The following is a 13,390-nucleotide window of genomic DNA, read 5'->3' as shown; positions in this document are numbered from 1 at the left end:
GGATGCACCCTGCGAACAGCTCCATGAAAGTGCACCGACTGTAGACTCCACCTTGGATGTTCAACCGATTCAAGAGCTTTGTGGAGTTTATAGCTCTGCGTACCCTGAGAGCAGCACATTAAGGATAGAGGACAAAATCAGGCTGAGAGAGAATAAAGTCCGAAGTAGGGAGTTCAGGAATGGCAGAGTAAGAGAAATTAAACGTCAGGATGGAGACTTAAGACATGTTCATGACCAAAAGAACATTGTAGATCATGCTACACATTGTGATACAATAGAAGTACCCCTCTCGTGGCCTAAACCTACAATTCAACATAGACTTTCCCTACATCTACTGAACAGTAAAGAAGAGTCTCATCACCGTCCTGATCTGTTGTGCTCACACCAGCAAGTTAGCAATAGTACTAGCCATCAGCTCTCAGATGGTCAAACATTGGACAGAAACACAAGCCAGACTGAGAGAGAAGTGTATACAGATGATGAATATCGCATCTATATATATATATATATATATATATATAAATACACATATGAAGGATTGAACATTCACTCACTCACTGTATGTGATATTTTCTCACCTATACGTTCTTACTACATTAAATGTGTTATGATAAAATATGATAAGCTGTATGTATATGAATCAACCAACAACATTTCCAGGTTTGAGTGGGAATGCGCTCTTGACTGTGAGATATCACAGACCGTTACAGCTCATTGCAGTGAGCCTGTTTGTGCAGATGGTGGCAGGGATGGACATTTCGTTGAGGAACATACTCATCACAAACCCACCAGAACCACATACAGGTCGCATGAATACAGATGGCAGCCTTCTGATCACCAGATCCTTCAGAAAGGTGCTAGCCCCAGACAAGAAGTGCAGGGTCTGAGGAAAAGACTACAAGAATCCAGTTTGGGAGATGATGAACAAACCGAAGCCCTGGAAAGCAGTATTTTTGATTACTGTCAGGCAAGCGAAGTGGAGTCCGATTCTGATACCATACATAAATCTGCAGATGAAGCAGAAGCTGGCAAATCTAACCACTGGATCTGTCACCCAGAATTAAAAGACTGCCATCAGAGAACAAATGAGACATCTGAGGATGCTGGCAACTTCAGTGCAAGCCTAAATGGCCCTACAGGGGCCTGTGCAGGAGAAACCACAGAGAGTCAGAGTTACACAGCTGATAGCGGGATTGACTCTCCAAGGTTAGTCTGAGGTCATTCATCTGAGATATGCATTTGATCCATAAATGTAGTCACTTAATGTTGCTACAATTGAAAGATCTACGTAAATATTCGTACTGCAATCAGATTCAAGCACTAAGTACAGCTCAAGGGTTCATGGTTGCCAGTATTTAAACACTTACCATTTACTAATATTTGGAGATACATATCTGAAAGTTTTACGGATGATTTCATCCAAGATTAAAAATTGTGCTATTTCATTGATTATTTGCAGGACACATATGAGTGTAGCTTGCAGTGACTCAGCAATACTTAAAGGACTGAAGCATCGTGGTTTCCTGCAGAACCTTGAAAAGCTCCACTCCAATGGCATTCACCCTCAGAGTTCATTACTCAAACTTACACCTGTTATGAATGTTTAAGGAAATAAAATGTAGCTCAGCATCTGAGTTTAGTTATATAATGTAAAAAAAATTATATAATTCCACAAATGTAAATATACTGCCCCACCCCTCATGAAAAAACAAACAAACTAAGAACTGAATGTAGGTAGTGTGTTTATATACTTAATTCATTACAGTTTTACATTTGAACTGATTAATTGTTTTTGTACATGGATTCTTTGTTGTTCAGAGAGAAAGTCTGAACATTACGAGGAATAAACCTCTATTATCTATGTACAAATGGTAGGTAATTTGCAGAAATAAAAAGTGTTGATAAATGGTGTCATTCTCTTTGCTTTTATTTCTTGTTGTTAGATATACAGCACAATATTCATATGTCAAAACTGAATTATATTTTACAGGGGACCAGACAGACAGTCTTGTGACAACATCTGCATAAATCTGTTAGCAATAGAAATAAGAGCATGTGTACTATAGGCATATGTTTTTGTATTGACATGAAAAATAACATTCCCCAACTACAATGTTAAACAACACAAATATCCTTTATGTATTTAATCCCATTCTATTAACCAATGTCTTTGCTTCTGACCTTCGATGATCCAGTTCAACCATACTAATAAGCACAAATTACTCTAGACAAACATTTGTGCGTCTTTTTTTCTTGCTGAAGTGTGTTGAAATTTCTTCTTCTGCGTTCTACTGTATGGACGTAAATTTACTTTCTCTTCAGCCTGAGGCTTATTCATTTCACTTTTGGTGTGAAAAGGCTTTTATATTTGCCAAAAATAGAACATTTTTTATTTTAAAAACAAACAAGCAAGCCCTGTCCAGATTTAAAAAGTAACTCAAAAGTAACATAACGCATTACTTTCCATAAAAAGTAACTAAGTAGCGTAATTAGTTACTTTTTTATGGAGTAACGCAATATTGTAATGCATTACTTTTAAAAGTAACTTTCCCCAACACTGCTTGTAGTTTATTATTAGGTGAGTTCAGTAATAATGTATTGCCGTTTTGGTTTAATAAGGTTCAATTCTTAACATTAGTTAATGCATTAGATATAAACGAACAATTGTCATTTTATCATAACATCTAGATTCATGTATTATTATGTCAGTTCATAATACATTCATGTTAGTTTACGCAGTTTGAAATGTTTCAATGTGTTAGTGAATGTAGAAATTAACATTACCCATGTTTAATAAAAGCTATAAAGGTATTGTTCATTGTTAGCCCATGATATCTCATGCAATAACAAATTGAACCCTACTGTAAAGTGTTACCCTGTTTTTCATTTTTTATTTTTTTTATATATAAAGTATAATTTAGTTGGGTCTGAAGGCGAATGTTCCTTCTGCCAGGACGACAGGGGGCGGTCGAGCGCTTGTTTCTTCAACGCTTTGTTTTTTTTTTTGTGCTCATGCGCTCCAACATAGTTGGCGCCAGATGATCCGCGGCGCCATCCCGCTACGTGCGTACGGAGGGAGAGCGCGAGAGAGCGAGAGAAAGAGAGAAAGAGAGAAAGAGTGACCGAAACCGCAACCGAACCAAGATCTTCAGGCTGTAGACTGCGCCGCGGCGACCAGCAGCGCATCTCGCGAAAGAGCCATTAAAGGGCCAAGAGGTCGGAAATGTTTACAAAAATACGTTAATATATGAACGCTTAATGTGTATGTGCGTCAAGGTTTTTAGATTACCTTTGCTATTTAACTTAGCTGGCTAACTAGCGTGCTATATTTGATCCAGTGCTCTTATTTAATTTACGTTATGTCATTGGTTGCGGCATATGCTGTATTTTGATGCATTTTATGAGCTCACGGTGATTGTGGCGCTCGGTCCGCGCTACCGATGGATTGTGGAGGCCACGGAGTTCGGAGGTGTTTTGTAGCAATGGCGGCGGGGGCAGCTAGTGTTCCGCTAGCGAGGCAGCTTAGCAGGAAAACAGGCCATGTTTGTTTCACGCAGCTAAAAATGGGCTAGGACTATAGCACGATAAGCACAGCTTATAGCAGCGCCATGCAGATGATTTGGATGATTACAGAATAACGTATAGCCACAGAAGACGTTGAGAACATGTTATATTGCTTTTAATTCGACGCCACGAAACAAAAACGCGTTATGTAAAAAGGGGGGCGCCTTTCCCGGGCTTTCGCGAATAGCTTACATCTGTGATTAGCCATTAACTCGAGCTGTTTGCCTTGTTTATGCCTTGATGTCTGGACCTTTTAGAGCTACGACAGCACAGCTTCCCAGCGAGCATTAAAACTAGTCAACTAACATGACCTAGTTTATTTGCATTTGCTCACGTCGTGTGCTGCCTCTGCGTGCTTATATGAGGGGCGGAAGCTAGTCGCGGCGGCCATTTTACAGCTAGGTAGCCGTTTCAACCTCTGGTGCACAAGATGCCCACCCTGAAACGCCTTGTATTTTCTCGAATCAGTCTCTACGTGACTTTAACGCAACTAAGACGTATATGTATGACTGAGAAATGATAAGTAAACTTCAGAATTCAAGGCGGCCTGTCACCTTTTCAATTCAGTATTTTAAGATCTAGCTATAGTGCTAGTTAGCTGATAATACATGCTCAAGGAAGCTAACTAGCAGCTATTTAGCCAGCTAACCTAGCCAGCAGTGGCAAACCAGCTGTGTGGAAGTTGTGAGAGTTGAAAACATGGGTTTTAGTTGATTCTAAATTGATGGCATGTTTAAAGGGTTTCATTGTTGTTTGATGTTGTTCATTTGGCTTGAGAAATTTAAATGTCTGATCAGTAGATTCATATATACCTAGCCTGTCAAGTTAGCCAAAAATAAACTGTCTATAGGCTAACCTTAGCCAATTTGTAGCCAGAGGTATTTCTGCTAACTAGCTTTATGATTGTTTCTAGATCAGCCTCATTTTGTTTACAATTTTTAACCATAAAATGTTTTTGCAAGCAGTGGCGTATATAGCCCAGGTCATAGTTCTGTTTGTCTATGCAGCCCTCTTTTCTTCCTTAAAAGGATATTGATTGTTGTATTTGTGTCAACTTATTTTATGGCCTCGTAACTTTTTTTTTTTTGTAGGTTTCAAGTTTGTCTAAACTTATAATTTGCCTATTGTTCATTATGTTGAAGCTGTGTGTTTCTTTGTCACATGAAATGGCAGAAATTCATTTATTGTAATGCTTGTTTACTAAAAAGTAAGATCACGACTTCATTTTCTGCATGTTTTTTCATGCTTTTACTTTTTCTCAGGCGGTAAAATCAATATAAAAGTTAAGTGTTTTCAGCTGAAGTATTTCATTATGATTATGCAGATGAGTTTAAATGTTTGCTGTCTTCCAACAGGCAGGGCTGATCCTGACTCAAGAACTGACTGAGCCTGTGACGGGCAACCCTTCAAGTTTCTTTGCGGGAAAGCGGAGCTCGTAGAGCAACGCTAAGTTTCACTTAACCGGGAAGACGGAAGTCGTCAGGCTGGAGTGTGTACTGATGGCTGAGTCAGAGACTGACTGTGACACACCAGGTCTCGATACATTGGGATCTGAGTGTGTCATTGCCCATACGCAAGTTGGTGACTTGCATTATGGAGCGGAAACTGAGATTATGACTCAGGAGGACAAAAGACTTGACCTAGAGGCTATTCATGGTGATTTAGGGGCAGTGACCTGTGTGGATGTGGTAACAGAGACCGACCATGACTACATTAAATCTGAAATACACCATGATCATCATCAATACTTCAGCAGTGCAGAAATCAAAGGCAATGAGCATTTGCTCGGTGAGGTGCTGTTGAAGACGGAGATAGGTGGTGGAGAACATATCGTAAAGGTGGAGTCTGACCACGGAGGGGAGCTTACAGTGGAGTCAGAGAATGGCGTTATCATACATGAAGCCCATGGCCTGCAATGCAGTGAGTGTGGTGAGATTTTTGGCTGTATGTCTGATCTGCACGAACACTTTGAAATCCACAAAGCCACTCACCCCTACATTTGTGTCCACTGTGGTGAGAGCTTCGCTGTTGAAGCCAGCCTAAGAAGTCACATGAGGATTCACATGAAAGAGAAAAGTTATACCACTGGTCTTGAGATGGTTGGTAAAGGAGTCATTGATGCCTTCAACTTGAAACCCCACCAGATGATGCACTCTCCTGAAAAGCCACATAGATGTTCAGAGTGTGGCAAAAGCTTCGCTGCTGCCATCACTCTCCGGGAACACATGAAAATGCATTCGGATGACAAACCCTACAAATGCACCCAATGTCGAAAAAGCTTTGTGCGCAGACGTCATTTGAAAAAACATCAAGAGCTGCATGCCCACGACAAGCCTTTTACCTGTCTTCAGTGTGGAAAAGGCTTTATGACGGCTTCCAATCTCAAGCAGCACCAGAAGACTCATGCTGGTGAAAAGCCGCACAGATGCACCCAGTGTGGAAAGTGTTTTGCAGCAGCAGCCACGTTGAGAGAGCATCAGAGAATCCACTCAGGGGAGAAGCCCTACAAGTGCACCCAGTGTCGGAAGAGCTTTGTAAGGAAACGCCACCTCAAGAAGCATCAGCTGGTCCATCAGGGTGGAAAGCCCTACCGCTGCTCTCAGTGCGACAAGGGTTTCAACCATTCTTCCTCCTTGTCACGACACCACAAGGTCCACCTGGAGGCCAAGATGTATGCCCAGGCCGATAAGGATTTCCCCTTCGATACTACGCTGAAAAGGGGAATGCACACAGGTGAAAAGCCATACAGCTGCAACCATTGTGAGAAGAGTTTCAATCATTCGTCATCACTATCCAGGCATCAGAGAACTCATTCTGATGGAAAGTCCTACACCTGTGCTCAGTGTGGGAAGAGGTTCAATCATCCCTCCTCTCTTGCAAGGCACCAGCGGGTTCATTTGGAGGATAAGTCAACTTATAGTGCTATTGCAACAGGAAAGGGATTCCCCCACACTACCATCTTGAAACAGAGAATCCTTCAGAGTGAGAAACCATATAGGTGCGCTCAGTGTGGAAAGGGTTTCAATCATTCGTCTTCTCTGTCTAGGCATCACAGAATTCATATTGATCAGTAAGCCTGTTTTTCTCTCCCACAAGTGGTGCGCTACCATTCATTTCATGATTCAGGCCAGCTTGTAATGTTAAAGGTTTTGGCAAAAGATGCAAGAAAATCCAGAAAGTTGGTGTGGACCTGCTCTGAGAAAACTTGTAAAATCAAATCCTTTGGCTTTTTAAGCGCAATGAATTTCAATTTGGTATGATTGATACTGAAATCCCCTGTGTAATGTTCACATGACTAGATCCATACATGTCATTCTGGAACATGGTGTGTGATTAAAACCGTAGACAAAACTTCATCACTGACTTGTGCTTTAAGCTGGAAGTATATTGAAATCTGGCACAATCTTGAACTGAGTATTAGGTCAAGTCGGTTTTGAATGGTAGATAATTACGCAAATAGGTCTAGACACAACTATTCACTCCCCTAGTTTGTATCTTTTCCCCATCTCTGTATCATTAATAGGTTGAGAAACTGATATCATGTGTAAATATATGTTGATTTTCTTTTATATGGCTGTATAGTTGAGTAGTGTGCCGTTCTTTTCTGAAAAAATTTGAGCTTTTTTTATGTATGATCCAGTTAGTCTTATCCATCTCTTGTAGGTGAAGTGGGATGGTACTTTCAGGAGATGACACTAGTTTTGAACAAGCTAGTCTAAGGCTATATTAATTATCATAAACCCTATATGCCACAAACCAACAGAATCTACAACCTAAAACAGCATATTAACTTGACTAACTTCCGGAAGTTAACTTGAGAGCAGCACAAAAGTGAGGGGCAAGAAATGTCATCTTGGACATCGAGTCAAGTTGAGAAAAGTAGATCTTGATCATAAAGGGTAAACCCAGCAAAATCAAATAATGTATACATTGTTCTGTTATGAAATTTCGTTCACTTTTCATGTTGCCAGTTTTCAACACAACTGAATTGTACAGCCGTTTTTGTTATAAGTGGACTTGGTACAGCCTAAGTATTCCCCTAAATGTCTTCAGTGCTTCTCCCTGCTACCCACCTATGTTACCAATGGTTGACTGCGCCTTTAAAATTTGCCCAGTCATTGCTCAAGTCAGACAGCAATGTATAGCATTTAGTTGTATTCTGGATACATTTTGCAGAGTATCAACATTTATTAATAATAATAATAATAATAGATTGTGTATACTTTAATGCAAATACAAAATATAGCTTGCTTTTTTTGAATTTATTGGTACAATGTTGCACTATGATACAGCATCAAGACCTGAAGCTTCCTCTGTGGTGCTGTCCCTAAAAACAGTAGAGGGGCCAGATTTAAAGAGCCGTTATGGTTACGAATGGTAAATGTTACGGATTATCACATGGACAGTGTAACATTTCTTGTCATTTTCAGTTTGTAGTACAAATACCAATGTTGGTAAAATGTTAACATTATAATCACAGCCCTTCTCTCTCTGTCTAACACTGCTGGTATGTTTTATTATTTGTTTCAATGTATGTTCACATCATTAAACATGTTTTGCATATTCATTTGTAGCACTTTTTTAATAATTTGGTCCCTTTTATATGGTTTTATTTAGTTGGATAAGCAGTTAAAAAGTCCCTGTCTCATTGGCCAGCAGCTGGTATATTTCATTTGCCTCTGCAAATGTGGAAGGAATGGGAATGCCTCACAAAAAATTGCTTTTTTTTTTTTAAATTTTTTTGTTTTTTGCCCCCCCCCCCCCCTTTAATTCCATGGGTTTGTGCTTTCTATTTACAGTTCTGTGTATGGAGAAAGTCTTTTACAAACTGATGTATTTTTTTAATAAGGTTTGGGTAATTGAAAGGGAAATGAAAGGAATACTGTTTTTATGGGAGTGAACGTTGTATCAGAACTACTTTTTTTTTTGTTTTTTGTTTTTTTCATTGGATAACAATTGTGCTTCATCACGTAGCATAGGTTTATTCATTGTGTTAGTTAGGTGCCTTATTGCATGCTATGTAGAAATATATGCTGAGCAGTAATAGGAAAAAAAAAATGTTTTGGCTCCTGCTTCCTTTTTGTTTCTGTACGTACTAATCAATGTTTTAATTTGACTTCTGACTTTTTTTTTTGCTTCTCTGTACATGAATGTTTACACTTCTGTCTTTTAATTTACTTGTCTGTCAACAAGCCTCTTTGTAGAATAGAGGTTAAAGAAAGTTACATTGCCATTGATCCATATGTTGATTGCCCTCTATAGCGGTCAATTCTTGTCCTATTTGTCTATTCCCCCATCTTTAAGTGGCTCACATATATGGATAAATAAAGGTTGTTGACTATCAACAGGTTCATAAAGTGTTTTTATAGTACCTGTCTGCTTTCATCAAGGTTTGCTGTATAAAGTGTATTTAACATTGTTTAAATGGTATTTATCCTCTCATCGAGGAAGATACATTATTGGTGACTTAATATTTAACATTTAATTTGTAGGATTGTTGTTCAAATCTGAAGGTCAGATCATACTAGAAGAGTCATTATTGGTAAGGTTATCCTGGTACCAAAGTAAACAGGAAATGCAAGTTTCTGACTGAAGTGACCTTGTGTTATATGTGTGTGCAGGGCCACCTGCTGGTATGTTCATCATCCTTCTGTGTGCCTTGCTTTTAGGTTTAAATATGTTTTGTTTCCAATGATTGAGATTACATGTGTAGATATTCTCTTAACGGGTATAGTGGATTTGCTTTTTACATTTAGGCCAGTATATTATTTATCAAAGTCCTGAGCAGTCAGTTAAACTTTTCCTGTGTTGTTGTTGATCATGGTTACTGGAGATTTAGGAGTGTAAATGTCGGTTTCAACAATTCATGATTTATTATGAATTGCAGAGGTAATTTTCTTTATGAAACTTTTATTTAAAGTCTTTTAAAATGTTTTTGGAAATGAATTGCTTATTCAAGATTACTTCTCTTTATGTATTTTCAGCCAAAATTCCTCATTGTTTAAAACCATGGCATTAGTTCCTCGTATTCAATGACCTCAAACTAGTCTGGCTTATTTTATGAGAGGTTGAGAAAATCTTGATGAGAAGAGTAAAGATGAATTTCTTCATTATTAGTTCTTTCATTATATTTTTTTCTATTGGGGCTGGAGAATTGTGTACTAAAGTAAGTTTTCTAATTTTAAATATTTTCCTTAGTATTACTTTGTGTGTGTGAAATTTGTTTTTTTATTTTAATTTTTTTTTTAACTGGAGGTTACTGAGAATCAGCACTACTCATGCATGGGAAGAAACCTCAGCTGTATACCACCCAGTATTCCTTCCTCCATTCAAACTCTGGATTTCAGTTTTAATGTTTTGAAACGCTTACAGAAGACTGTTTTCCCGGTTTTGTCTTTTCTACGAGTCCTTGATCTGTCAAGGTAAGCAATATTGTTGCCATCTAAATATGTTGTGTAATGTGTTGCTCTATAAATTATATTAAATGTATTCGTTTTCAGATGCCAAATCAAGCACATTGAAAATGATACTTTCTACAATGTGAAGAATTTGACTACTTTGATTCTCACTGGAAACCCTATTACATACTTTGAACCTGGATGCTTGAGTTCTTTACATAATCTACAAAGACTAGTTCTTGTGGATGTTAGTCTCTCATCCTTACAGCTTCAAATGAATAACCTAACCAAGCTGCAGGAGCTTAGAGTCGGGACAAATAACATCCAGTCTATGTCTCTCCCTTCATTCATGAGCACCTTCAAGGACTTCAGTTTACTTGATCTACATGCCAATAATATATCCATCATCAAAACTGATCACACTGCTGTGTTGCGAGAGATCGGCAGAAACATGACTGATTCTCTCTTGGAATCCCTTATTATATATTGAACCAGGAGCTTTCAAAGGCATTCTTCTCTGAGAACTGGACATCCAATCTGTCTTTATTTCATTTGCTGCTCAGAAAGTTGGGTCTTAAAGCTCTATACGGTCTTAATGTCAAAAGGCTGAAATTTGGAAAGCACAAGGACAGTTTCAGATTTCAATTTTCAGATACTGACTTTTTAGATGGTCTGTGCTCTATATATTTCCAGGAGGTATATTATTACATCATGGAAAAGCCTAGTAAGCCAATTTCTGTCTTTCGCTGTATGATTAATGCCACAAATGTAGCAGTAATCGGAGGTCTAATCGATGAAATGGAGTATGTACATTTTCGTGAAATCAAGGAGCTTTACTTGGTTTCCATTAAGTTAAGTACTTTGCCAGGTAAACAGCTTTCACATCTCCATACTTTAGAAAAACTAGTAATTGCACACAACAGTGCACCTATTTGGGCTGATGCCTTCATAGACATGCCTAAGCTTCAGTATTTGGATTTAAGTTCTAACCGAATTACATTAAAACAATGCTGCACCACACTTTTGTCTGGCACCCCTCAAATCAGATATTTGAATTTCAGTTGAAATGCAGAAATTGGTCTTGATGTAGGAGGATTTGATGGACTTGATTCCCTTGAGATTTTAGATTTCCACCATTCAACTGTTGTACGCGTCGGATACATTTCAGTTTTGTCCAACTTAAAGTATTTGAGGTATTTGGATGTTTCTTATTCAAGAATCACCTTTACTAACATATTCAGCTTTTGTGGACTGAAGAATCTTAATGTTCTCAAGATTGCCGGCAATAATTTTCAGGGTGATGTAGCAAGATATTTATTTAATAATCTCACTTTTCTAGAGCATCTTGCCATGTCGTATGGTCGTGTGGTAGATTTACATCCAAGCTCATTCAAAAATCTTCAAAGGCTTAGACTTTTGAATCTCAGAGGTAACCATTTGATGACTATAGATTTTCTGGCCCTCCCAAACCTGAAACAACTAACATCCCTTTATGTCGATAAAACAGCATTACTAGCATCCCACTTCATGTTCTCCAAAATTTGCCCACAAACCTTTCAGATTTTGATTTGTCTTCTAACCCCATCGATTGCTCTTGCTCCCAGACAGATTTTATTTCGTGGATTATCCAAAATCAGAACATTTTGAAGCAACCGGAAAATATTTTCTGTAAAACCATTTCACTAAGCTCAGATTTTAGAGCAACAGACTTTGACACTGACAGCTGTGTGCACAAGAAAAGACTCACAATGGTTTTATCGGTATGTTTTGTTACAGTAGTAGTTCTTTTATCACTCTTGGTTTATAGGTTCCAGTTTTATCTTCAGTATTGCTGTATTTTACTGAGAGGCTACAGATCACCTGGACAACAAGACTGTTCCTATGACGCATTTGTGATTTTCTCCAGCTATGATGAAGTCTGGGTCATGAATGAACTGATGGAGAATCTGGAGAATGGTGTTCCACCTATTCAGCTTTGCCTGCATATGCGGGACTTTCAAGCAGGGAAGTCCATCGCCTCCAACATTATAGATGAAGGAATAATGGGCAGTCGTAAAATCATTGTGGTCGTGTCTCAACACTTCATTGATAGTGCCTGGTGTCGATTTGAGTTTGAATTAGCTCAGTCTCGCTTTATGATGGAGTGCAATGCCAACATCATCATCATTCTGGAAGATGTGGAAGAGAGGAAGACTAAGAAAGTGTTTGGACTTCATAAGCATCTGAAAAAAGAACATACCTAAAATGGAGCAGAGACCCTTTGAGTAACATGAGATTCTGGATTCGCCTCAGGAAAGCTATTATTGCCACAAACCAATAATGTTTATTAAAATTTTTTATTTTTTTTTAAAAGCATAGTCCCTTGGATAGTTTGTCAGTACAGTTTTCCAGTCATGTTACATTTCATAACAGCTTTAATATGATAATTGTGTGTATTCTTTATTTAATAAGTTAGGCCTCATTTTTGAATCACAGATTTAAACCATTTTATGCTGTATTCAACTTTTTGGCAAAGATGCCATTGTTAGTAGCCTAGATACTGTAAACCATGGGCTTTCAACTCTTCTTGAGAATGCACTTCATAATTTAATAACTTCCCCTTTGAAAAAAAACACGAAAGAGCTAACAATATTGTAAACAGATCTGTCAAATGTGTGTTACAGTTAAAGAGATTCAAGCTCCACACCCAGTGATGTGTTAATGGAAAAGTGCCTAGTTTACTGTACAATGATTTTGTAGCTGAATTTCCCCCATCCTGACCAATGCTGTTCTTTGTGGGAGTCTTCCATAGATTTTACACAGGATCTTATCTTACAATCATTACATCACAGGTAAATTCTTTTGCTGAATCTGGTGCATGCAGGAAAAACATTTAATTGGGTCAAGCGCATTACATTTTTGTGCCGTTGCCACGTTTCTGTGCAAAAACCTGCATTTTACTAACCTCAAGCAATGTAACGTTCTAAAAGTTGTAAATGTGTGAACCAGTCCTGCACTGAGTTGTTAGAATTATAACAAAGCTCTCTTGAATACTTGTTTCTGATTGGTTGTTTGCTCTCAAATATTTCTGAATAATCTCTGCTCATTTGAGTAAAGACAGTCACGCCACGGCATGTGAAATTACTTACAGACCCCACAAAACTGCAAACCATACTGCTTAAAGTTTCTGCGTTCATTGAATTCAGAGGTGAATCTGACATTTATATCCTTATCTGTTTGACGGTCTCTGGCAGGTCAGAGCAGAGATTGTCATATAGGCGGTTTCATCGGGCGCACGCACCTGGCCCGAAGTTAACTTCCGGTCTAAATTTAAGGTTAAGGTGATGAGTAGACTGAAGTTGGGTTCAGGTGGTTGTGCTGTGGTATGTGTTTCCCATACATTTATTCATTTGTGGCGCTCGCCACAATATCAAAACTGACCGATTTTC

General features: G+C 38.4%; 2 protein-coding genes and 1 pseudogene across 3 annotated transcripts in view; all 3 read left to right on the top strand.

Annotated features, from left to right (window-relative positions):
- The window catches only part of LOC107589562 (storkhead-box protein 1-like), a 19,272-nt gene extending 17,393 nt beyond the window's left edge, over positions 1–1,879 (top strand). The window contains exons 3-4 of the mRNA XM_016278052.1: positions 661–1,206; positions 1,460–1,879. Of these exons, the coding sequence (XP_016133538.1) occupies positions 661–1,206; positions 1,460–1,607 (694 nt within the window). The 3' untranslated portion in view covers positions 1,608–1,879. The remainder of the gene's footprint in view (positions 1–660; positions 1,207–1,459) is intronic.
- A 1,055-nt stretch (positions 1,880–2,934) lies between these two features.
- On the top strand, positions 2,935–6,722 carry LOC107589522 (zinc finger protein 501-like). 2 transcript variants are annotated; one of them, XM_016277983.1, is made up of 2 exons: positions 2,935–3,216; positions 4,920–6,722. In XM_016277983.1, the coding sequence occupies exon 2, from the start codon at positions 5,064–5,066 to the stop codon at positions 6,636–6,638; it is 1,575 nt and encodes a 524-aa protein (XP_016133469.1). In that variant the 5' UTR covers positions 2,935–3,216; positions 4,920–5,063; the 3' UTR covers positions 6,639–6,722. The 2 variants fall into 2 exon arrangements, with proteins under 2 accessions (XP_016133469.1, XP_016133470.1); XM_016277984.1 differs by lacking the exon at positions 2,935–3,216 and adding an exon at positions 3,998–4,067.
- Positions 6,723–9,534: 2,812 nt separating this feature from the next.
- Positions 9,535–12,951, top strand: LOC107589585 (toll-like receptor 4; annotated as a pseudogene).
- Positions 12,952–13,390: the final 439 nt, after the last annotated feature.

Source organism: Sinocyclocheilus grahami, unplaced genomic scaffold, assembly GCF_001515645.1.
Source record: "Sinocyclocheilus grahami isolate Dianchi unplaced genomic scaffold, SAMN03320097.WGS_v1.1 scaffold117.1, whole genome shotgun sequence".
NCBI classification, from domain to species: domain Eukaryota; kingdom Metazoa; phylum Chordata; class Actinopteri; order Cypriniformes; family Cyprinidae; genus Sinocyclocheilus; species Sinocyclocheilus grahami.
This window is presented reverse-complemented; position numbering and strand designations above follow the sequence as displayed.